Raw genomic sequence first — 24,343 nt, 5'->3', positions numbered from 1 at the left:
TCCAGGCTAAGAGTTAAACTTTTCTCCTCTGATTCAAATATCAGAAATAAGCCTTTCCCATTTATCTGTGATACCAAAATAAACAGAGGTCCCGCACAGGGGAAGCCTTTTGATTCGGCTTAGCTCAACAGATGGTTATGGGGATGTAGTGTGGCAATATAGAAAGAGAGCAGGCTTCAGGCCCACCGGAGGTGGATTCAAGTCCTGGCCTTAGTTGTACAGCCCTGAGAGAATGACTTAGCTGCCTCAAGGCTCTTTCTTCGCCTGGAAATTAAAGACACTAACGTCTCCATTGGCAGGGTGTTTTAAGGACTAGAAATAATATATATGTTTTCTGGGTCCCCATGTTCCTACCTTGGAGAAGAAACAGCAGCTAGGAGCAGTTAGAAGCAAATGATATCCTTTACCTGGATTTCTCAGAGCACGATGAAGGAGGTCCTGTTTGTAATCGACAATAGCGCTCCCTAGAATAACCTCTCCCCTAGTCTTCTTCTCAAAGTCCTGTTTTCATAGAGCTATCCTTTCTTTCTCTCCCCCTTCCTCCTCATTAGTTCTGTTTCTCTGGCTCCCAGTCTCTCAGTTCTGTATCACAAATGTCCTGGAATCTGGCAAAAGTCTAATTCCCCTCAGAGGGCAGAGAATACGCGCTGTGGAGCAAAAGCCAGCATTCTCTTCAGAGGGCAGCAGAGGTGTAGCTAGGGCTGTGGACACACACTACGAAAAGGTTTGCTCTGTCTTACACATTGTAACACTCACCTCAGTGCCTGGAACCTAGTAGGTGCTTAATAAAAATGTTCTCGATTAAGGAGTATCTACAATTGCCCACATACTTGTCTTGTGATTGTGGGGTTTAGAGCACAAAAATTAGTAAGATAAGACCCCTGCTTCAAGGACTACACAGTGTAGAAGATATTCTTGAATTTAAGTGACTGTTTTGGGTTTTTTTAAAAAATAAATTTATTTATTTATTTTATTTTTGGCTGCGCTGGGTCTTCGTTGCTGCGCACGGGCTTTTCTCTGGTTGCAGCAAGCCAGGGCTACTCTTCGTTGCAGTGCGCGGGCTTCTCATTGCAGTGGCTTCTCTCATTGCGGAGCACGGGCTCTAGGTGCGTGGGCTTCAGTAGTTGCGGCACGTGGGCTCAGCAGGTGTGGCTCGCAGGCTCTAGAGCGCAGGCTCAGTAGTTGTGGCGCACGGGCTTAGTTGCTCTGCAGCATGTGGGATCTTCTCAGACCAGCGCTCGAACCCGTGTCCCCTGCATTGGCAGATGGATTCTTAACCACTGCGCCACCAGGGAAGCCGTAGGTGACTGTTTTAAGCAGCTACATCATCACTGAAACAATGAAGATGCACTCGGTTATATCCATAAAATATCTTAAGCATAGTAAAACATCTCCATGGCATAAATGACTGATTACTGCATTGGTTGTATTCCAGAGAACTAACTTCAAAATTACCAGGCAACATTTCTTAAAAAAAAAAAAAAAAAAAAAAAAAAAACCGAAACAACCCACCAAAAGCAAGTTATTTAAGGTATACCTTTACTAGTTTTATGCTTAACAACAAATGCTATTTGTGGGTTCTATGATAACTGACATACTATCAATGTACATAAATTGTGTCATTGCTTTTTATCAATTATGTCATTGATTTTTGGGTTAGAATGATAAACACAGATTATTTCATTCATTCATTCCTTGCTTCTATCATCTTCTATAATTGCCACGCTATTCTAGCCCTAATTTTGTTGTGGAGTCTAAAATCAGCTACTTATTAACTGTATTTTGCAGCAAATTACTTAACCTCTCAAAGCTTCACTTTTAACATCTGTTAAGTGGGGTTAAATTTGACAGTATCTACCTCTTGAGGTAGGTTGTAAAGATTCAATGAAATAATGCACCTTTAGCATCTAACACAGAGTCAGGCACATTGTGGCCAACATTTAACAAATGGTTGTTATTATTGTTGCTGCTATGATCATTGTTGTTTATTATTGTTGTCTTACCAATATATTATAGGAGCTGGGCTCTATGAGGTACAAACAGGAAATAGCTTTATTTTTAAATTTCGTTGCCTTTAAACATGTTCTGTCTTATCTCCCTTTCCTGCCCCTGGATGATACCTCTGCCAGACTCTGTGTACTTTCCTGTTACTTTAAGATATTAGACAACAGTCTCGTTTTCAAAATTTACAAAGTCTAGTCCAATCTAAAGCAAAACATCCATTTCCCATCTAGTTTAAATCTTCTCCCCTCCCCCCAATTCAGGCCCAGCCATGGGGCCCACAGATCGGTGGAGGGAGCAACACAGAGTCTGTTGCTTGGCCCTCTTTTCTTCTGTCACCTGCTTCTGGCTCCTTCAGGCTGGAGGGTGGGGTGGGGGGTAGGGTGAAAGGGGTGGAGAGGACCAGAGGAGGTGGTAGCTGCTGCTCCCTGTACTTCTTTCTTGATTCTCTCTTGACAGATTCTCTCAAATGGCCTCAGTCCCAGCAAATGTCCAAAGCTGGCCCTTTCCTTGAAGGAGCATTTTTGCCAGTTCTTTGGGACTCTCATCCCTCCACTTCCCTGCTGTCAAGAATGTCAAACAGTGCTCTATTCTCCCAAGAAAGTGATACTTGCGCCCGGCAAGCAGCCCTGGAACCCAGCTACCTCCCATGCTATTTGGCTTATGGGAAATTTAGCCACTTTTTCTATCACCTTCTGGAAGCCAGGCTCTCCCACTGCTGTTCTCTGTGTCCCTGTCCACCTCCAGGTGAGAGGCAGGCATCAGATTCTCTGTTTCCCAAACTCCAGGGAATATGTGATTTGAGAAGAGACACAGACTGTAGCGCTTTCCACTTGCACCCCAGATTCTTCCCATAATGATTCACTAACTTCCGTTATGTAGGATGGGATCATAATTGAATGGACAGTCAAAGAACCAATTAGCAAGTGCTAGCTGGATGTGTTTAGCAACTGTCTTTACAATGTGTGGACTTCTACTGCCTATTGTCCTCAGCTGGGGCGCTTTGGCGGAAACTCTGAGACAACAGGAAAAGTCCCATCCAGCATCCTGTTACATTTTTATTATGCCTGAACTTTTACAACGGTCTCGTAATTGGTTTTCCTGCTGCCTATGGCCCACTATTTCATTTCATCCCATACCTAACAGCTAGATTAATCTTTCTCAAAAGACACTGGTCTTGTCATATTTTTCTTTTCAGTCCATCACTGTGGCTTTTGCAGGTTGGCTACCATCCCAACAGCCCTTTCAAAAAGAAAAGGAAAAGCTCAGGGTCCCCAGACTGAATGTAATCCCAGAAGATGAAGCCAGATAGCACAGTAGTAGAGTTTCTGGGAGTCCCCAGAGCTCCTGTGACACTGGTTTGCTTCTGCTTATTATGTCATATAAACTCCCCAGGCTACAGACATAAACTCTACTTATTCAATGAGGTATTTACACTATGATCAGAGATCCCCGAGGCACTAGAAAGGATGTCTTTAATATACAATTCCAGCTTCATCGTGTCATCAAAGTCTTCTAAATTTTGAGGAGTGACCCACTGGCTGCACATCACCCAGATCATTTAGAGCTAATTTCTCCAAGAGCCACACTCTGTCTACACCAAAAAAGTACAAAGTATGAATTCTAGAGAACTAGAATTTTGGAACCCAGGGAACATCTAATTCAACTTTTCTGTTTTACGCATGACAAAATGGTGACTCAGAGAGGCTGTGGCTTTGCCCAAAGTCACCAGGCCATTTGAAGCACAACCAGAATTAGTAGCCAGGTCTCCTGATCCCTAGAGCCAGGCTGATTTCAGCATCCCAGGTGACAGCATGCCAGTTGGTTTCATTTCTTTGTAAACCACTGTCCACTTAGTCCCTGAACCGCAGAAGGTCATCCACATGTAATGGAAAGGGAATGTTCTTTCTAAAATTGGTATTAAAGCCTTCTTTGATAGCATGTAGGGAGAAGAAAATTATTACTATTATAAAGAAGTAAAATGAACTGCAGACCCAGAATTTGTCTCTGAAAATGCTGATGGATATTTTTGGTAATGAAAGGGAAGGCCCAGGACATATCCTGGATGGAAAAGGCTGAGACAAAACAAACTAATTTGCTTTAAATAATCAAGTAAGAAGAATTTTCCATTTCCAGTGAGAATTGAGAGGAAGGTGTTTTTACAGGCTAAGAACTTGGAAAAGAGAGAATAATGGGGAAAAAAGATCCCTGTAGATGGACAGAGTGGGCAGACCAGAGGGGAAAATGGCTAAAAAGAGACTCCGGGTGGCCTAAAACTTTAGAAACAAAGACGTCTTATATTTGATTTTAAGTGCTTTTCTATACTGTACTGTGATCACCCATCACGATTCACAAATCTTCAGTAAAAGTTCACTATACACAACAGTGAGGGTCAGAGAGGTACCTGGGACAAAGGGGAGTGGGGAGAGGAACAAAATCGTGGAAGTACCTGACTGCTAGGTTGCTGTGGTAAGGAGAATAATAGCCCCCCAAAGATGTCTGTATCCTAATCCCAGGAACCTGTGAATGTGTTAATCAACATGGCAAAGAGAATTAAGGTTACTAATCAATAGATAAGGAGAGTCACCTGGATTATTCAGGTTGGCCCAATATAATCACAAGGGTCCTTAAAAATGGAAGAAAGAGGCAGAAGAGGGGGTCAGAGAGATGCAATATGAGAAGGACTCCATCTACCACTAATACTTTTGACGATGGAGGAAAGGGGCCATGAGCCAAGGAATGTGAGTGGGTGGCCTCTGGAAGCTGGAAAAGACAAGGAGATGGACTCTGCCCTCAAGAGTCTAGGGAGGAATGTGGGGGAGGGCACTCTGATGTTAGCGCACTGTTTGGCATGCCTCTCCTCTCTGTCTCTTCCTTCCATGGCAGCCACTAATGCTTGTGTCTACCCCTCCTTCTCTCAGCCTCACTGCTTCCTATCCTTGGTTTGTTTTAGGGGAGCATCTACAGTAGCAGAATTTGAGGAAGACAGAAGAAATCCCCAAGTTAGCTGCTCTCTTATCACGCTCACCATTCATGTGCCCCCGGCCCTGTCATCCTGGTCTCGTCTCAGTGTTCCCAGGCATCATTCCCATCCTTTATTGTTCTGTTCCTTATCCTTCAATGTCTGACCCTGCTTTGTGTCCCAACATCCATCACCGATTTTAGGCCCAGACTGATTTCACAGGAGTGATGACCAGTATCTGTCTTACATTCAGGGTTACCCCCAATCTCAGAGCAGCAGAGATGCTCCTAACATCTCAAATGGCAACTCAACATATTTTCCTACAGCAGCAATTTTCAGAATGTGTTTTGGGGAGCTCTAGTTTTGGGTGTTAATATTTGTTACTCAATAAAAGGGTTTCAAAGGCAAAGAAGGTTGATGAATTCTCAATGGAACAATTATAAGCAGTTTTCTTTCCTGCAGAACTTCTTAAAGCTTTTAATATGCAAATGTACATTATGAATCTCTGAGTGGGATATATGACATGCAGTGTTTCCCAAACTTATTTGACCTTGGAATTTTTTCCTTGAAAAAATTTTTTCCTTGAAGCTTTCTTGAGACAATATTCTTCTGTGAAACATATTTTGTCTTAAAGTAACATAACTTTTGTCTTAAAGTAACCCTCTTGTGGGTCAGGCATAGGTTCTTGTGAATTGACACAGGGATGTAGTCATTATTGTTCTGGTGGGACAATGCTTTCTAACTTCTTCAACTGCATTTTTTGGAACCCAGTAGTTTGTGAAGTGGAAAACTGCATGCAAGACCCTTCCAGCTGAGGACTGGGTGATTGCCCAGAAAGCAGAGGCAGATGACCAAGTAGAAAGCATCTGGGATCATAGGTTAGAAGAGCTGGTATCTAATCTCAATTTTACCACTATTAGGTGGGTACTCCTGAGCAACCTTCAATATTTTGCCTCAGTTTCTTCATCTATAAAATGGAGGGCTTAATGGTAATATTAAAATAAAAATAAATAATAACTGCTTAAAATATTTCACAGGAATTTCCAGAGTTTCTAATGAGATGATGACATGAAAGCACTTTAAAAAGAGTAAGGCTTTTTTAATGGTACAGATGAACCGGTTTGCAAGGCAGAAATAGAGAAACAGACGTAGAGAACAAACGACACCAAGGGGGAAAAGCGAGGGGTGGGTGGTGGTGGGATGAATTGGGAGATTGGGATTGACATGTATACACTAATATGTATAAAATAGATAACTAATAAGAACCTACTGCATAAAAAATAAATTAATTAAATTTAAAAAAGAGTAAGGCTTTTCTTAGTAAGTGTATGGAAAAAATACTATATTATTTCTTAATTAACTTGGTTTTATACTAGGATCAATGATTCAAGCCCATAGATAACCTCTAAACCTTATCGATTGATTGATTGTAAAACATTTCAAATTCAAATTATTTTTGCCAAACTGGTAATAAAGAATAATTCACAAATTACAATTTTACCTCTTTTCTCTTTCTAGCTCTTCTGGCTGGTGGAGGAACAGTGCAGTGGCCAAGACAAAGATGCAATCAAGGGAAAGGAATAGAAGCTGGACATTTAGTAAACTGGATAATCAGGATAAGGCAGGTCATTGTCACATTTGAGCTTCAAATGGGGTCTGATTGATTTGGAAACAGTGCTACTGGGGGCAAATTCCATCCTCAGATTTTCAGGTAACTTTGGATCCAGTTATTAGCTGACAGTTAATATTCCCGTTGGCAAAGCCTGAGAGTCTGACTCTGATTGACAAAGCCTAAAATGTCGGGCTTCCCTGGTGGCGCAGTGGTTGAGAGTCCGCCTGCCGATGCAGGGGACACGGGTTTGTGCCCCGGTCCAGGAAGATCCCACATGCTGCGGAGCGGCTGGGTCCCTGAGCCATGGCCGCTGAGCCTGTGTGTCCGGAACCTGTGCTCCACAACGGGAGAGGCCACAACAGTGAGAGGCCCGCGTATCGCAAAAAAAAAAAAAAAAGCCTAAAATGTCATCTGTGACACCAGGAATAAGTTTCATTTCACAAAAGAGCAGAAAGTATCAGTTATCACACTTCTCCATTGTCCATCTTATGTGATGGACACATGAGAACATGCCAGTGGGTCATGGGCAACAGCAACAGGGTCTGTACCTTGGCCCTTTCAGCTCCAGGATTGTAGCTATCTATTAAGTTACATCACAGCATTCTGGGTATTCTTGTGCAATATTCAACCTCTTTGGTTCAGGAACTGACTTAGAAGAGGGAGACTCTAGATAACCTGTTATAAAGTATCATTTGTCTGGTAGATCCTGGTATGTTGAGCCTGGATCAGCAATTCAATTTAATTCCCTGCTCTATTTGTTTGAAAATAGAACCTGTAGCAAAAGTAGATGTGTCATACTGACAAGTATGTTTTTAAAGCAATCTCCATTGTTTATTTTTTTAATGGTAGAAGTCAGGGATGATTCTAGGAAGGTGAATTATACAGATAAGGATGAATAAGGAGGGGCACTGCCTTATAGTCATATATGTATTTGGGTTTAGTGGCTCTTGGAGAAGGGGAATTTCTCTGTGGATATCACATATTATCATCTAATTTAGAGACATTTTCTTTAAATCATCTGGTTGCTTTCTCTTAGCAGCAACTGTACTTTGAATATTCCTTTCTTTTGTTGCTTTTATCATATTATGTGAAGAGAGTAACATCTTATGAATAAGTATGGCTTACACAGGACTTTTTCCAAATTGTTTTATTTATATATTATTATCTTTATTTGTTATCTTTCTTTTTTAACAAAAGATCTCAAGACATGTTACACAAACAAATTCATTAATTGTGTACATGGTGAACCACTTGTTTGCCACTTCATAGGTACAATTACTCTTGGTTTTACCCAAAGTGATTCGGTGTTAAAAAATAACAGAACCTAGTACCCTTTATTTCTCTGCTTTTGGTTCTACTTTGACCATTAGCACATGGCACCAATTCTAGGCATTAGATTGACATTTTCAACAGTGGATTAATTAGCACATGTTCTTTGTTGTGGTTGAGGAAGGGGGTGTTAATAAAACAGAGAAACAACATTGAGAAGAGTTGAGGGTACAGGTGATTTCATCTTTCAAAAATAAGTTCTGTGGAAGGAAGCTTCTCGGTGCTCATTAAGAACAAAAGCTTCCATACATTCATGGAAGAATGGGGAGCAAAAAGAATTTCAATGACATTTTCATGAAATCTAACCCAGAGTTGAACAAAGAGAATTCTAAAGCTTTTGCATATGCCATTTTTAGGAGGGAGGGGGGAACATCCATCTTCCCCCCCCCCCCCCCGGTATTGCTTGAACAAAAAGAATTATTGAAATTGAACTTGTTCAGGTTTTTATAAATCAAGATGTCAACAAACACAAGCACTAGTCTAGTTACAACAAGAGACTGTAGTTTACAGAATAAAACTAACCCTGTATCTTTTTTTTTTAAGTGCAACAAAGAACACATTGTTTATTCTTGTGTAAAAACGTCACGTAAAGCAGCTCTCTGTCAGGTATTCTGTTTTTATTTAGTTATTTCATAACTCAATTATAATGTTCCCCTCTGTCTAATAATTAACATATGCATAGTAACAAGGCTTTAAAACCTGTTCTTTTCCCCACTGTGTGTCAGTTAAATTTCCAAATTGTTATGGAGAACGGGCTGTGCCTGTGTAGGTGAGTCTCCCTGCTGCTCTGGCAGCTTGCCTCTGTGCAGTAGTTGAGGGTCAGCTCTTGGAGAAAGGCCCAGCCAGAGGCCTGAGCAGGGACTTCCTGCCATCTGGAACAGTCTGGAGCACAAGGAAAGATGTCAGCAAGAAGCACTCACGTCTCCTCTCCAGCTCCCCCGGGGAAGACCAGTATTTCCCCCAGGTCTGTGACTGGGGAAACTTCATAGGCACTCTCAGTCACTTGATGGAGATGTTCTGAGCTCTGTATTTTGTTGCCTTTCACGCTGAGGTTTTTGTGGCCACTTACCACCTTTTGAACACCCTTTCTACCTCTGAGGAATTCCCCACAGCCTGAGTCTTAGTCTCCCATTGTATAAGCCCCAAATGTACTTTCCCATCTTCTCTTATAGCAAGAGCATAAATTTGGGACCTAGGCTCAGCCGGCGGTCCTCCTTGCTTGTACGAGAGATTGTTTTGGAAGAGAGCAATGAGAGAGGAAGTAGGTGCTTCACAGAATCCATTTTCTGGCAATGGTGGCAGTGGAGCCTTCTGGCTTTGGAGGGGGACAGTGTGGAAGTTCCAGCATGTGGTGTCCAGTCCTAACAGTATTCACTGAGATGAAGGGGTTGGGGCCACAGGGGTCTTCCTGTAGCAGTTGTGATGGATGCAGTGCCTAAGACCAAGATCCTCTCTGCAATAATAAAAGAAAAAATTACAGGCATTGTTGTAATTGATGTAATTGTTCATAAGATACATACACTCTGAAAATCAAAGCATCAAAATGTTTAACTTGATTTGTTGAAATTTTAAAAAAGTTAAGATGATTACTTTTTAAAAAATTTTGTTGAAGTATAGTTGATTTACAGTGTTGTGTTAATTTCTGCTGTACAACAAAGTGATTCAGTTATACATATATATATATATATATATATATATATTCTTTTTCGTATTCTTTTCCATTATGGTTTATCACAGGATATTGAATATAGTTTCCTGTGCTATACAGTAGGACCTTGTTGTTTATTCATTCTATATATAATAGTTTACATCTGCTAATCCCAAACTCCCAGTCCTTCCCTCCCCCATTCCCCTCCCCCCTCCCCCTTGGCAACCACAAGTCTGTTCTCTATAGTCTGTGAGTCTGTTTCTGTTTCATAGATGTGTTCATTTGTGTCATATTTTAGATTCCACATATAAGTGATAGCATATGGTATTTGTTGTTCTCTGTCTGACTTACTTCACTTAGTATGATAATGTCTATGTCCATCCATGTTGCTGCAAATGGCATTATTTCATTCTTTTTTATGGCTGAGTAATATTTCATTGCATATATATATATATATATATATATATATATATCACATCTTCTTTATCCATTCATAATATACATATATATATATATCACATCTTCTTTATCCATTCATAAGATAACTTTAAAGTGTATTATTTTCCATAGGCAATAAAACACTTGTGATAAATAAACTCAAAGACCAAAGTGTTTGTGGGAAACTGGTGTGGCAAGGTTGCCCTTCAGATATTTAGATATTTTGGGGATACCTGTGAGTTTATATTTACTTTGGATATTATCATTTACCCATTTTTAAGCTAACTTCTCCCTCTTCCTCCACTCTCTCCTCACATCTGTATTATTGCACTAATCCGATTTTTGGGGGGTAGAAAAAGGTTCTCTGGTACACACATGGCATCTAGGTGGGAACACAGCACCGCATTAGTTGGCTTGGAGAGAGGGGTTACAATGGGACTACAATAAACCTAGGGTAAAAGTGGAGCAGAACACCTCATCCAAATCAGTGAAAAATAATTTTTTTGAAGTAAATGCTATTTATTATTTTACAAGTAATTTGCATAATATAAGAAAAATAGTATTTGTTAAGAATAGGTGAACTTGTTTAAAAATTACAAATCATTATTGGCCCATGGTAGTGGATCATTACCACCCTTGACTTTATGCAAATAATAGCTGGACCCAGAATTTGAAGACATGCCTGGAGAATATTAGTAGGCCCCTTATTTTCAGAGAAATAAACCATGTTTTCTTAGCCATAAGGACACACTACAACTGTATTACTGTAACATTACAAATTTATGGAATTTTAATCAATGAGTTTTAGCCACAGAGACAAATTCCAAGGGATGAGGAATTTATGAACTCAGTACATAGTACTAAGTTACAGGAATGACAATTACAGATCTTCACTATTTTCTATGCCTTGTTCTTGCCATGATGTTGAAAAAGACTGATATTCTGAATTTTGATGAGCCATTCTTTCTTTAGTCATTCTGTTGGTTTTTAAAATTGTCTCCCCTTCCATCCTGTACCTTGTGCCATGATTTCTACATGATAGTATTCCTGTTACAAGTACTATTCAATTATCAGTGATTCAGGCCAAGAGAGTTTAAATGTTTTGGTAGAGGTCCCTCAGATGAGGCTATAGCTGACAGGATGGAGGAAGGAAACCACAGTTTTCTCCTATGTTCCAGAGTACTCTATGTTGCTTTCTAATATTCCTTCTAGTTCTATGAAGGCTACATGATTGCCTTGTAGGTTGTATTATTTCTGTGATTTCCACCATACACACGAAAAGGAAAAGAACAATCAATATTTTTTTCCTGCTTTTCTTCTTTTAATTCCCAGCGGTATTTTATTATTTAAAAATGATTTTAAACTCAGTTTTGAATTCTTCTTTTCTCAACACGATTTTGGTATTTCTATAATTCTGAATATAGCACTTCTAAGGGTAGAAGATATAGTTGTGTGGCTGGAGTGGTGTAGATTTAGTTCTGCTAAGGCCAGGAAGATAGCCTGGCTCTGCCTTTGAGCTCCGTTCAAATGTCAGTGTACAGGTATGGGAGACACAGAGACACCCTTTCAGAGGACACGCTACCCAGCCGTGGGGAGTGTCAGCATCTCAGGGGCTGCTGCAGCTGCTAAGAACAACGTCTCCACAGATTATGCCCTCTCTGAGGCAGCACGCATCTGATGAGTGAGACTGGAGTATAAAAATCAGGCCCTTCCACAGGACACAGGACATTCTGATGGATAATATTTGCTCCAGAGATCTCTGCCAGATTGGCTGAGGCATAATCAGGCCTACATTGGGCTTGACTTCTTAACAGGAGAGTGATTTTGTCTGTTTGCTAGACCATTTGTGATATTAGCTGTGCAAATAAATGTTTTGAATGTTCCTTTGGGAGAAGAGGATTATTTGATGACTGTCTTGAAGTATATGTAGGCTTATCATGAGGAGGAGGATGACTAATTTTTTTCCCATTGTTGTTGCTGATTCAGTGAGGAAAAGTACTTACATTGTATCAGTAAAGAAAGAATCTCTTCACTGGAATTAAGGGATACTGTGGGAACTCCTACTTTGCAGACGTGACTAGATGACATTAAAATCCTCATTTTCACCCTTGAATCTGTGAAATTTGAAATGATGTCATCGCAGTGACCAACTGCCACCAATAAAGAGGCTGTTGGGGCTTCCCTGGTGGCGCAGTGGTTGAGAGTCCGCCTGCCGATGCAGGGGACACGGGTTCGTGCCCCAGTCCAGGAAGATCCCACATGCCGCGCAGCGGCTGGGTCCGTGAGCCATGGCCGCTGAGCCTGCAAAAAAAAAGAGGCTGTTGAATTCGGCATTACATTCTTCCGTCACTGCCTTCAGATAAGAGTTAGCGGGTACATGCTATGCATGTAGGACTGTCTTAGGCTCTGCTGAAGAATCACAGCATTCTCCTTGTGCTTATATCTCACTGGGGAGAAAAGACATAGGAAAAGTTAAGTTCTAGTCAAAGGCAGCTTTTTCTTATGTGTGATACAGATTACAAGAGCAGAGAGCGGATTTCAGAGGAGTTAGGGGCCAGAGTAGGGAAGACCATTCAAGGCAAGGGGAACAGCGTGCACAACGCGAAACAGTATTATTGACAGATGTGTCAGGTAGGTTTGTGTATGGTTTCAGACCATGTTGGGCATAGACCAGCTCTACTGAAGAAAAAACACCCATAAACATTCACTAAGCACCAAGCTCTATGCTAAGCCCAGTACCTGCGTTTTCTCATTCAGTCCTCATGATAACTCTAACTTACAGTTAGAAACATTATCTCTGTTTGCAGTTGATAAAATGGAGGCACAGAGTGGTTAAGTGACTTGCCTAAGATCACACAGCTAGCAATTGATGGAGCAGGGAATTCAAACTCAGGTTGTCAGACTTCAGCTACTGGGGCTAAACCTTAATTCCAGAAACATTGGTATCACTTCCCAGAGGCAAAGCACAAACTGAGGTAGGAATTGTAGGGTTTGAGAGTAGGAAAATGTCTTCAAAAGGATATTCCCCCATATCAAGCTCAACATGTAGGTATACTGTAAATGTCTGTGAATGAAAAAGCTATTTTCAAGGAGTATATACTCTGGTAGGGAAGACAGACATGTATAAATAACTACAATGTACTGAAGGCTATAGGTACTGAAGGATCAGATTGAATAAAATCTGAGGGGAGAGAAAGTTATCCTATAAGCAGTGTGGAGGAATTGAGGTTTTTGAGTAGGAGTGACATGATGAAAGCTTATTACTGAAAACTTAATCTGCTGACTTGTGCTACTTGTTTCCTCATTGTCAGCAACATTAAGCCACTTGGAACTCCAAGTAAGTTAGATCTGTGGTATAGAAAAGAGGAGGAAATATTTCTGTCTCTCTCGTCCTGCTCACCAAAGTTCTGCTAAATTGGCTTAGATGCTGGAATAACAAATTGGAGTAAGAGCTGAAGCCTAAAATCTGAAGACATGCTGATGCTTTCTGTTCAGTCACTATTGTTCCTAAGAATATAAGGAGCCCTCAGGGTGTAGGGGTTGGGTAGAGGCCTGGAAAGATTGTTTGTTGCAAACGTATAAGAGAATTAGGACATAAGTTCATTCATGTATGATCCTTTTAGAGTTATCCATTCATTCAGTGGGTCTGTCATTCAATGAATATAGTTGACCCTTGAACAACATGGATTTGAACTGTGTGGGTCCACTTATACACAGATATCTTTCAAGAGTAAATATTACAGTACCACACAATCCAAGGTTGGTTGTAGAACTGCAGATATGGAGGAACCATGTATATGGAGGTTATATGCAAATCTTTGACTGCCTGTGGGGCCAGTACCCCCAACCCCCGTGTTGTTCAAGGGTCAACTGTATTTGTTTATTGAGTGCCACTGGGCTCTTGGTACTGTTCTAGGTCTTGGGACATAGGGGTCTAGTATAAGACAGCTGCCCTCATGGAGTATGCAAGCCAATAGGGTTATTCAGACCATAAACATGTGACTCTGAAGAAAATAAAACAGAGCAACAGGATGAAGAATGACAGGATAGAAGAGTAAGCACTTTAAAGAGGACTCTCAGAGAAAACCTCTCTGATGTTCCAACAGACTTGAGTAATAAGGAAAAGCCAGCCATACAAAGAGCAGAGGAAAGAGAATTCCAGGCAGAGGAAACAGCCAGAACAAAGGCCCTGAGGTTGGAAGTTAGAAGAAGAGGCAGCAAGAACCGGGGCCTTTTGCTATTAGCCACATTCAGAGCTTTGAAAAGCATATCTGAAATACTTCTTCAAATACTGTGTCAGTGAAATATTTTAACAATTAACAATTCAATGATTCTCATTATTAACTTTGTTCTTAATAACCATGTAAAATGTTCCATCTGAAAAAAGTAGATATTTTAAAAAATTAATTTGAGTATAAACTGACAAATAACAAAAAAGAAATAAAGATGATAGATAATGAGGAATCCAAACTAGGATGAAGGGTTTCAGAGAATCACCTTGAGAAGGGTGGTGGTGAGGGTTGGAAATGAAAGGCTGAAAATCATGTACTATTTATTAATTTAATAAATCTGTCTTGATGTCAATGTAATCGAATGTTGCCACAAAATAACGGTCTCCTGCTGCTACATAAATGTTGAGGCCAAGCTCTGATGCTTATTTTCAAGACAGGAGACATTGATCCTTCACTAATAGAATATTACAAGTTTATTTCTATTATGCTAAGTAACCAAAGTTGGTTTCATTGTTTGATTTGAAGGATGTTGGTGCTGTCAGAGTTCAGAATGGTCTGGGGCTGGGAGGCCAAGAGGATGAGTATTTTTTCTTCCCTAATTAGGCATCTTTGGATTTCATTTTAATATAAATCAATAAAAGAAAATTTTAGAGGTACTTAAGTCTCTAGGATCTTTCTTCTGATGCCCCAGAGATTGGGACTATTTGGCACAAGTCTGTTCTCCCCTGGGACCAAGAGAGTCTAGAGCCAGACAGTGAGTGAGCTGGATGGGGGCCCCACCCAGTTGGAAAGGCAACAGGAAAAGTGATGAGAGGAAAAGACAGCTACAACAATAGAAGGAGGAAGTGAAGCCAAAAAAACAAGAGAAGAAGGAAAAGTAACAGTGAACTACAACAATTCACCAGGAAAGGAAAACCACACAGGAAAAAAAAAAAAAAAACAAAGGGAATTGCAATCTGCTGATTTAGATGCAGCGGATGAATTTTTGACCATTTGCAGAGGTAGGGCACTTATTTACAGTGATCAATGAATGGATGGTGATGGGATCCAGTGATCCAGGTCTCCCTCTTCCTAAGCAGAATGTGAATTAAAAAAACAAAGACCTTGGTTTGGGGGTTTTATCTTCCATAGATCACACGGCCACCTAGATCTGGGAAATGTGATTGACATTTCCCAGAGGAATGAACAAGGCCAAGACTGGGAGAAGACACAAACTGACCAATTTAGTCGGAGTAAGGAGAATCCTTACCTCTTTTAAAAATCAGAAAAGAAATAGATTCATGCTACATCATTTCTCCTTTTAATAACCTATAGTGAGCCAAGGGATTCACTTCGCAGTAGTCAAAATGGGGAGAAATGATGTACTTGATAAAGGACAAGGCTATAATAAAGCAGGACGTGACTTGGTGTTTCTGATTTTATCTAATCAGAGGGTTGGCTTTAAGAACAGAATTCATTGCTGCTTACCATGCTGAAGCCAGATCCCATAAGCCCTGCTCAAGTGGTCCCACCTATATTTAATCCAACCTGAATTCATAGAGAAGTTGCCCTTGCAGAATCATGGTACATGAAAGAGTAAGTGTTAAGGGGAAGGGGTGGTTGGAAGGATGCATGTATCAGATTCCTAAGAGGGCCTGAAGACATAGGCTATCTGGATGAGAAATACACTCTTATTATTCAGTAGTCGTATAAGCTAGAGAGAAATACACTCTTCTTATTCAGTAGTTGTATAAACTAGAAAATTTTGCGAATAGTAACACCTACCTCAAATGCTTGTGAAAAGCATTGCGTGAGATACTCTATGTAAAGCACTTAGATAGTACCTGGCACACTACAAGGGCTTGATAAATATTAGTGTTGTTAATACATAAGAAGACTGTGGCATGCTTTGCAAGCACTGAAATTCTTGTATGGTTGAACCATATAATATTGCCAACAGTCAACCATATTTGACTTGCAAAAATAGCAGTCTCGTGTATTTCAATCTAATATGTCCCCACAAAACTTCCCTATTTCTCTCACCTTTTGTCCTTTTGTCAGGGGTTAAGGGAAAATAAAGGAAAGAGGGAAGAGAGAGAGGAAGAACAGGGAAAAGAAGGAATATAGGAAAGTAGGAGTTTACGTGGTAAAGCCCTTTGAAGAACCTTCACAGACTGGAAGCCGAGGTGATGAGATGCAGTCCTGTTCCCCTCAACCACTCTCACAACCCTTTAGTGAACTCTCCAGGTCTTTAGAAAATTCCTGAGACATGGATGTGTCTCCTTGTGCCACACATGATAAATGCTCCTTTAAAATAAAGAAAATGCCCAAACCATAGAATAGAACTGACAGCTCCTAAAAGGACACAGTGCCGAGGCAAAAACAAAGGAAGCAGTACAGGAACGTTGGGGTACAGGGGTAACTCTTCCAGAGGGGTGGGAGAAAGTGCCCAGAGCTGGGTTCTTCCATGACTACCCTTCTCCACAGATGACCCATATCCATCACAAGAGTGAGCTGTTTGTCTGCCACCCTCCTAGAAACTGGACCAGGCTGAAAAGCTAGGGCAAATGGATATAGTGCTCCTGAAGCCTCTAGTTTCTGGGCACCTCCGCATCAAACACAGAATCTAATTAGATTTTTCCAGAGGTCAGTATCCTTGGTCAAAACTCTCCTTAAAGAACAGTATGGAGGTTCCTTAAAAAACTAAAAATAGAATTACCATGTGACCCAGCAATCCCACTACTGGGCATACACCCAGAGAAAACCATAATTCAAAAAGACACATGCACCCCAATGTTCACTGCAGCACTATTTACAATAGCCAGGTCATGGAAGCAACCTAAATGCCCATCGACAGACAAATGGATAAAGAAGATGTGGTACATGTATACAATGGAATATTACTCAGCCATAAAAAGGAACGAAATTGGGTCATTTGTAGAGATGTGGATGGATCTAGAGACTGTCATACAGAGTGAAGTAAGTCAGAAAGAGAAAAACAAATATTGTCTATTAATGCATATATGTGGAACCTAGAAAAATGGTACAGATGAACTGGTTTGCAGGACAGAAATAGAGACAGATGTAGAGAACAAACGTATGGACACCAAGGTCGGGGGGTGGTGGTGGGATGAACTGGGAGATTGGGATTGACATACATACACTAATATGTATAAAATGGATAACTAATAAGAACCTGCTGTATAAAAAAATAAATAAAATTTAAAACTTAAACAAAACAAAACAAAACAAAAAACACCTCTCCTTAACATAGCAACAACTTTAGCCCTAAGGAGTGTCCACAGGGTTGGACACATTAAGTTTCTCCTCAAAGAATTAAAATCCCATGAGTGTTACAGGGTAGGAGGTAAGCTCAGAGTAGCAGACCATAAGTCAAAAATGTATTCTTTCTTAACTTTCTTAGCACTGGCCCCCAATACTACAGACAACTTGTCTTAGAAGCTGAGTGAGGCTAATGGGGATTTGCCTTGTGGTAGTCAATAGCTCAGCAACATGTGGCAGGGAGATCCTTCTCTCCTCTGCCTCAAAAATTTAGTTCCAAGGAAAAAGACCTGAGGAGTTTAGAAAGCTGATGATAATTGGATTATAACATTATTCATCTGATGAGAAATCTGGTTTGTACATGTATAATCTAATGATGATGATGCTAGCAGGTAGTAATTACCACCACAGAGTACTTATATTTATTTGTTTTTATTTTTGTCTGCGTCGGGTCTTAGTTGCGGTGCGCAGGTTCTTCGTCGTGGTGCGCGGGCTTCTCTCTAGTTGTGGCGTGCGGGTTTTCTCTTCTCTAGTTGTGGCGCACAGGCTCCAGGGCGCATATGGGCACTGTAGTTGTGGCACATGGGTTCCAGAACACGTGGGCTCTGTAGTTTGCGGCACGCGGGCTCTAGTTGAGGCGCATGAGCTCAGTAGTTGTGGTGCACGGGCTTAGTTGCTCCATGGCATGTGGGATCTTAGTTCCCTAACCAGGGATCGAATCCACGTCCCCTGCATGGTAAGGCAGATTCTTTACCACTGGACCACCAGAGAAGTCCCCAGAGTACTTAAAAATCTTCGGGAACTTACTGCAATATATAGGATGGAATCCAACTGGTTTCAAAGACTTCTTGAACACCCCAAAATAAAATATTTAAAGTGCCCTCTATATCTTTGGGAAGTATACATGACCCTGATAGGATTGTTTAATTCCTTATGGCTGACTATTGGCAATGACAATATTCAGCACTTGTCTTAAACAGATTTTCAATACTGTTCTTAAACTATTTAAAGGTAAATAAAATACAATTGTGATATATTTTATCTTCCTTTTCTGCCACACTTGGTTAGAAGACCCAGTTATGTTGGAAAATTATGAAAAGCAAATGTAGTGCTATTTTTTTCCCTGCATTTCCACTCCCAACAGAAGGAAATGATACCACCTGGAATGTTGCACAGCCTGCCTCTTGAGACTGGGGCTTTTGTCAACTCCAAGAGTGCAAAGACATCATATTGGCATACCTTAGCAGGTGAAAAACCATTGTGAAGATTTCGGAATGCACTAAAAATATATAGTAATACTTTTGAATAAAGAACACTCTTTGGCATGCTACCTATTACATAACTTTCAACATTTAATGATAAAAATCCAGCCAGTGAACACTGCAACACTTGGAATTTGTTTTGCAAAATGTGCTAAAGTGTGAGAAATTGCCATACACGATAGCCCAGTTTTTTTTTTTTTTCTTAAATTTTTATTCGTCTTCAGCTTATGCACAATTCTTTGGATCAGAATTATTCCAAGTTCCTAAATTTCCAATTCTTGATAGTGTTAAAAAAACTAGGCACTCTAGAGATGGAACTATTTAGAACCAGTAGATTTGCACACTGTCTCTCCTAACCCACTGGTAAGTGTTTATGAATATCTAAATTGGGATTTTAAAAATCCAGGGCAATAGGTTAAGAAAACAGTCATTGCCTCAGATTAACTGATGTTAAACCAATAGCAGTGTGTCAAATAATGTTAATTTGAGGCCCCGTTTCATTTATTATTCTGGTATGAGAGACCATGTTGCATCGTATTATAATTCTGATGACTCTGTTCATTTCACTACTTTGGAACGTGGCATGTGAACATATTTGCGAATATGAGCACGCTGGTCTGTTCTGCTTGGGAGTGAAGTTTCTTTTTCTAAATTTTTTATTTTTATTATTTATTTATGGCTGACTTGGGTGTTTGTTGCTGCATGCGGGCATTCTCTAGTTGCAGCGAGCAGGGGCTACTCTTTGTTGCAGTGCGCAGGCTTCTCATTGCAGTGGCTTCTCTTGTTGCGGAGCACGGGCTCCAGGCACGCAGGCTTCACTAGTTGTGGCATGCGGGCTCAGTAGCTGTGGCTCGTGGGCTCTAGAGCGCAGGCTCAGTAGTTGTGGTATACGGGCTTCATTTCTCCATGGCATGTAGGATCTTCCTGACCAGGGCTCGAACCCGTGTCCCCTGCGTTGGCAGGCGGATTCTCAACCACTGCTCCACCAGGGAAGTCCTGGGAGTGAAGTTTCATACGGTAGTTTGAGTGACAAACATCTCAGAGCTTGCTCACATTCCTCTGTGGAATAGTCACTTCTAAGAGAAAGAGGTGCGGCTTCGTGGTCTGGGAACAGGACCATCAGCCAGGAACACAGAGTTCTCATCTTGGAACTAGTTCTATTTTCTTTATGGATCAGATCATGCTAATGAATTTTTCTAGGACTCAGTTTACCCAATTTAAAAAGCTGGTCAGGAAAATCTAATTAACTGGGGTATATTCTGCTAAATGACTTCAAATGAAAAGTGATATGAATGTAAGTAGGGAGACGTTATTTTCTTAAACTAAATAGTTCTATAAAACAAATAAATAATAGTATAATTTTGTCCTTTGGAAAAATTACCCCAAACAAGAAAATTCATTTTTATGTGTAAATAGTTTATTTTAATTTTTTAAATAAATATTTTCTACTCTAAATGTTTTTCTTTTCTAAGTTAACATGCTAAGTATTTTATGTGATGCAAATAATTAAATTCATGATTAGCTTCCATTTAAACATAAAGAGGTAGTCTCTTTGTTCTATATAGCAAAGGGAAATCTTTTCTAATGTTCCATGCACTGTAAGAACACAGACATTATTAACCTTAATGTTTTAGAGAAAAAATTAGAATCAAAGGAATGTATAGTCAATCTAGAGCTTGAGCAGGGTGGTATAAGAAACTGCCTGTTTTAAAATGATAAGGACTTCCAAGAATAAGATGCAGGTTCCAGAAAGAGAAAATTGTGCATATGTGCCCAAACAAAATGGGAGGGAAAAAAGATCTAATGATTGAGTAATTGTGGTGTTCTATATCTGACAGAATAAAGTTTAGAAAAAATAGATTTCAAATGCAAATATTCTCAGGTGGTCAGTATTCCCCTACCCCAAATCTAGCCCCCCCAAATTAATCAGCCTATTTGAGGTTTAAAAAGCCCCAAAACTTATAAAAAAATTATATTGTGATTCTTTACACTAGGAAGCTTTAAATCTCCTATTTCTTCCTCCTTTTTAAAAATGAAAACAAACAAAACATGGATCTTCAATTCTGTGTCTGGGATCTCAAATTTGGCTCTGAATATGTGTTTCAAATCTCATTAATTACAATATTGGCCCCATGAGATACAGTTGCTGATGCAAAGAACACTCTTTATACTCAAAATAATTTGAACAAGGGCAAAGAAGCATTTTATTTACATGTGTTAACATTAAGAGAAAAATAAAACAGAGATGATGGTTCAGGTAGCTGCTTAGATATTTTAATGATAATTGATTTGATTACTTAAGCTGTAAGGTTACCATGTGGAGGAATAGTCATGTTTTCACTTTGTATATTTGTTGCATGATAACATTCTTGTAAAGGTAACTCTGACATTAACTTGGCAAGTTCTGAACTAAGACCTTTTGGCATTTTATTATTTCCAGATACTAAGACCAAATTGTTTTGAATTCCATACCCCACTGTGCAGATCTATAATTTATTTATTTTTTAAATATCAGAAAATATGCCATTACTCAAGACTCTTCCACGTAACAAATCTGAGTAAAGACCAATCAAACGAATAACTTACAGCTGTAGACAGCAAACAGCCTTTCTTGTTTTCTTTCTTCATTTTCCTTTCTCTTCAGGAAACAGCAAATTAAACCATGACTATTTGTGGTCTTGTACTATAAGAACACATACATTTTCATCCTAAAACAAATTTGTTGGCTCAGTGGGTAGAAAGTAAAGTCCACTGTAAAGATGTCTTAATACCAAAATGGGGAGGGTCATCTGCTTTGTATAGCCACAACATAAATATCTTCCTCTGAGAGATGGTGCCCATTGGCTGTCTTTAAATGGATACTGAAGAGCAGAGTTCAACAGCCCTAGTTACATATAAGAATCACTTGGGGCTTATAAAAAATACAGATGCCTGGGTCCATCTCCAAGGTTTTTGATTTAGTTAGTCTGGGACAAACAAACAAAAACCAACAAAAAAGAAATAAGTTCTCCTAAGGCAATTCTAATGTGCCGTGACTGAGAATCAGAGAGAATCCCAACACCAGTGCAAAGATAATATCGAATTTCTTTTTAGATAATAGTATAAAACCCACTCTTGGTTTTAAATGGAAACCTTACCTTATTCTAGGTGTGGGCAGCAGCTGCCAGAGCTCCCTCCTTGACAACATTCTCGAAGCAGCACCTTATAGGGAACATTCTATGGGAGATAGAGCCTGGAGATGCTAATAATTTTCTGGGTTAAAGCTAATGGAAGTAGATAATTGAACAACAAATTACACAGTGCTAACCTTGACGGTAGAGTTTGTAAAGAGTGGCAGCCTAATAACATTTGAGCATTTTGAACAAAAGGTCATCAAGAGAGGTTATTACTCCTTCCAGTTCTTCAGAGCCCATGAATGCCATGTCCCCAACACCAAATCATTGCAGGTCGTTGTAAACAGAGAATTTTGAGTAAGGAATGGCAAATTACTTCTCTTGAAAATCAATCAATTTAAGCCACTGTGACTTTTATCACTTTACCTTCACTTCTATTGGCTGAATTTTTGTCCTTTTAAAAAAAGCATGCTTATTTTTCTTATATCTTTTATATCAGTCAATCCTCTTTTGTTTTCGTCATCTTTTGTTATCATATTCTATGGCTACTTCATTTAATCCTGTTTCTGTTATTCTTCTTACCTATCTTTTACACTTCACCTTTTCCAATTTTTTTTCCATTTTCCTTAACACCAGTATGGCAGGTCCTTTCTCTTCATTTTTCCCAGTGTTTGATTTATGTCTGGTTGCCAGTACCTTTTCTGATTCTCTCATTTTTACTGACTGCCTTTCCTTAACCTTCTGTTGATGTTTTATTCCTATCACTTGCTGTCAATGCCCACACAAGCCCATTTCTTTCAATTCCATCTATTTCCGTTTCTCCATATACATTTTTATGACCCTACTACAAAAAGCTTAAAGCTGTATGTGCAGAATAGAAAGGTACCTTCCTCCATTTGAATCCTTTCCTCTCCCCTCCCATAGCTGTTCCATGTCTTTTCATCCTTTCCTGATGTTTTCCCCCATCCGACCAACCCCCACTTGCACCACTCTTCCCTTCTCACTCCCTGTTTGATGCCCATCTCTTCTTTTTAACCCTATTTGCACTTTGTCTGATTTTACATCCAAGGATCTCCACGAGATAAAGGATGGAGTTCAACTGGGAACCAGGTTGTGTGTGTTTTAGAAACTTTTGCGCATTTACTGAAATGGGATTAGGGGCTTGGATCCAGAAATACTCTGGGGCAGCCTTTCAGCTCTGGCACATCTTTGCACACCTTGGAGCGCAGCTGGGGCCTATGCTGATGGAAAAGGACAGGGATGTCTTTAAAGGCCTTCTATGGCCCTTTCCACTCCAAAGGTCAGGATGAGTTGGCATTAACGACAAAGGCTGGAAAAGCAGGCCAGGTGGGGATACCTGGAGTCCTTTTCTGCAGCAGATCTGGCAGGGAAGCTGGTGCGTGGTGCGCCGCGGGCCTACGGTCTTAGGGGGACAGGGTGGAGGCCACTGAGTCCCCAGGACTCACCGGGCCATCTTTGGGAGGCAGGCCCTAGCAGAGTGCTCCCCCAGATTGCAGGGCGCGGCCCCAGGGGCCAGGCGACGCCATCCCAGCGGCGCAAAGTGCCGGAGGCTCACTCCCTCCCCGGGAGGGAAGGCGAGTCCCTCCCGCTTGCTTAGCCAGAAGGTCGAGGGAACGGCGCGCGTGTGCCTCGCCAGCCGGCCCTCTGGGAGCAGGGCGGAGGGTGACACCACAGGGAGTAGGGCCGAGGGCGGCAGAGATCAATCCTGGGTACCGGCGCGGGGTCACAGACAGGAGAGGAGCGGGAGAAAGGGGCTGGTGTGGGGGGGGCCCACGGCGGCTGGGGCCGTAGGTCTGCCTGTGTACTCGGCGGGCGCCCAGAAGTCTGGGGCCGCCAAGGCTCCAGCTCCGCCGGCTCCTGCCAGAGACTCCAGGCCGCACTTTCCCCTCCTCCCAGCGCCTTGTCTCCAGTGAGGAGCCGAGCGCGGGCGGCGCGGGGGGAGGGGCGGCGACGGAGAGAACAGCCAGTTGTTTAAAATCCTTCTAGAGCAGTTTCTAATTCCCCCCTTGCGCCGGGGTTCGGAGGGGGGAGGGGGGTAGAAGAGCGGGTGGAGGGAGGAGATCGGAGAGGGAAGGAGGGAGGGAACCCGGGAGGGAGGGAAGGAGGGAGGAGACTGCCGCTTAGGCTGTAGCCGCCGCCGCGCGCTTCGGCAGGCCGGAGGGAGGGGGGAGGCCTGTCAGTCTCATGCGTTGCCTGGGCGAAGGGGGCGGAGCTTTGGCGTGGGGCGGCCAATAGTGGGGGTAGCTGCGTGGGTCGCCATGGGGACGGGGCTGTTCCCGGGGAGGCTGTGATGGGTTGACAGGTGCGTGACAGTGGGAGCTGCTCTCGGCACAAGCATGTACGGCAAAGGCAAGAGTAACAGCAGCGCCGTCCCGTCCGACAGCCAGGCCCGGGAGAAGTAAGTGTCTCCGCTTCTCACCCACCTCCGCCTTCACACGCGCGCACACACACACACGCACGCACT

At 41.3% G+C, this 24,343-nt stretch overlaps 1 protein-coding gene across 5 annotated transcripts in view; it reads left to right on the top strand.

Annotated features, from left to right (window-relative positions):
- Positions 1-24,020: 24,020 nt before the first annotated feature.
- The window catches only part of SSBP2 (single stranded DNA binding protein 2), a gene marked incomplete at its 3' end in the record, with an annotated part of 298,632 nt that continues 298,309 nt past the window's right edge, over positions 24,021-24,343 (top strand). For all 5 annotated transcript variants that reach the window (XM_079918569.1, XM_079918568.1, XM_079918566.1 and 2 more), the window contains exon 1: positions 24,021-24,277. In XM_079918569.1, coding sequence (XP_079774695.1) covers positions 24,216-24,277 — 62 coding nt within the window. In that variant the 5' untranslated portion in view covers positions 24,021-24,215. The remainder of the gene's footprint in view (positions 24,278-24,343) is intronic.

Source organism: Stenella coeruleoalba (genome assembly GCF_951394435.1).
Source record: "Stenella coeruleoalba genome assembly, chromosome: 3".
In the NCBI taxonomy this organism is placed as follows: domain Eukaryota; kingdom Metazoa; phylum Chordata; class Mammalia; order Artiodactyla; family Delphinidae; genus Stenella; species Stenella coeruleoalba.
The sequence above is the reverse complement of the archived record's forward strand: the minus strand, read 5'-3'. Positions and strand labels throughout refer to the sequence as shown.